This window comes from Gavialis gangeticus, unplaced genomic scaffold (genome assembly GCF_001723915.1).
Source record: "Gavialis gangeticus isolate Ggan-Ray unplaced genomic scaffold, GavGan_comp1, whole genome shotgun sequence".
Lineage (NCBI taxonomy): Eukaryota > Metazoa > Chordata > Crocodylia > Gavialidae > Gavialis > Gavialis gangeticus.
Window position 1 is genome coordinate 140,749,635 of NW_017729025.1, and position 1,703 is coordinate 140,751,337.

The following is a 1,703-nucleotide window of genomic DNA, read 5'->3' on the forward strand; positions in this document are numbered from 1 at the left end:
GGGGTGAATGTCAAGGGCTATAGGCTGTACAGGAGGGACAGGATAGGAAGGAAAGGTGCTACTGTGGACTTACGGGAGTGTACCTACCCAACCAGTCAGTTTGCAGCCTGCAATGGCAAGGAACAGAAGTCTCAAAACACTAGCTAGCTAGTTTTTTCTCATTTCCTTGGGGTGAGAAGGGTGCTGGGCTAAGGCATGTCACAGGAATACCTGCAGGGCCCACTTGAGGATCAAGCTCCCTTTGGGCAGGGTCTGTCTGGTCCCATACACCTTGTCAACTCCCACAGGCCCTTGAAGCCAGAGATAACTGCAGGGAGAGAATTGCAGAAAAACTTCACAGAGCACAGGAGCATTTTCAAGATTCATGCCTTTCTCCTTGGCAACAACTACTTAAGACCCAACACTTAGCCCTCAGCCTTTGTCTTCTTCTCAGGGTCCCTCTTGTGCCTCCCAAGTGGCCCCTCTGTGCTCTAAGGGAAAGGGTTGTGTTGCATAAATTGCAGATTTTATCCCCTGGAGGCTAGTCCAATTCACCTCTAGAAGAGAGTCACACTTTCAGGCCGGGTCCAACCCTATTTTATTGCTTGCAAACAGGCCAACAGAGGAGCTTGTTGCTCAGATCAGTGCCGACCCTAAACAAAGAGCGCACATGGCTTTTATTGAGCTAGCATTTTTTTCAGTTGATGTGTTACATTTTGATTGGTCATTTCAAAACAAAACCTGAGCAACCTATAAGACATGCGTAGTGGGCTATCCTGTACCATGTGGGTGGAAAATTACAGAATGCAGGGGTTAATACTGAAACAAGGAACAAAGAAACATAGAGAAAAGTATCTATTTTTGCTACAGTTGGAGCAGCAAGGCAGAGGAGGCTCTTTGGGTAGATGTATCTTTCGTTAGACTAGTTGGAAAAATCGTTCTTCGCAAGCTTTCCGGTACAAACACCGATCTCCAGGCATACAGCCAGGCCAACAACTTGTGGAGGAGGCAGCATTTAGCACTATCACTGAGGGGCAAGGGAGTGCACAGGCCCTAGCAATGCAAATGGCCTCCTTGCTCCCAAAGTTTGCAAGCAGAGATAACAACACCTGGCTTGGGAGCACAGCTTTCACCAGGTTTTTCTCTCTCTCCCCCTCTCAAAGTGTTTGGAGCCTGCCTATGAAGCCTAGAGCAGGGGGACAGCCCCCTGGCCTGTACCCTAGCAGGAGAGGCTGTGGTAAGAGCTGGGGACTCCCCTCCCTACTAACCCACAAGCACAGATTTTCCCCCTCCGGCCTAAACTAGGCTGCTGCCACTGGGGACAGGCAGCAGCTCCACCCCCCAGTGGGCGGGGCTCCCTCGCAGCGCAGCCAACCAAGGTGCGAGGCCTCCCTTTCCTCCTCGCCCGCCGCGCGGGGGATCCTGGGTCATGGAGTCCTGCCACCCCCTCCCTCGCACACCGGGCGCGGGGGGCAGGACTACAACTCCCAGCATGCAAAGCGGCCGGCCGGGACATTGACCCTGCTGGCGGGGGCGGGGCGGAAGTGCTGCGCAGGGCTCGGCCAGCAGGAAGCGCGCAGGGAGAGGGGGAAGGGCGCGCGGGGAGGATGAGCGCGGGCCGGGACTCGCGGGCCCCGCGCGGCTTCAAGCGGGCCGCGTCCCCTGACGTAAGGGCGCGGGGCCGGGGTGGGCGCCTGGCGCTGCCTAGGGCCGCGGGTTCGATC

General features: G+C 55.7%; 1 protein-coding gene across 4 annotated transcripts in view; it reads left to right on the plus strand.

Annotated features, from left to right (window-relative positions):
* The first annotated feature begins 1,518 nt into the window (after positions 1 to 1,518).
* The window catches only part of CUNH11orf58 (chromosome unknown C11orf58 homolog), a 7,764-nt gene continuing 7,579 nt past the window's right edge, over positions 1,519 to 1,703 (plus strand). The window contains exon 1 of one of the 4 annotated variants that reach the window (XM_019519648.1): positions 1,519 to 1,646. In XM_019519648.1, coding sequence (XP_019375193.1) covers positions 1,587 to 1,646 — 60 coding nt within the window. In that variant the 5' untranslated portion in view covers positions 1,519 to 1,586. The remainder of the gene's footprint in view (positions 1,647 to 1,703) is intronic. The other 3 variants (XM_019519650.1, XM_019519649.1, XM_019519651.1) reach the window with 3 other exon arrangements.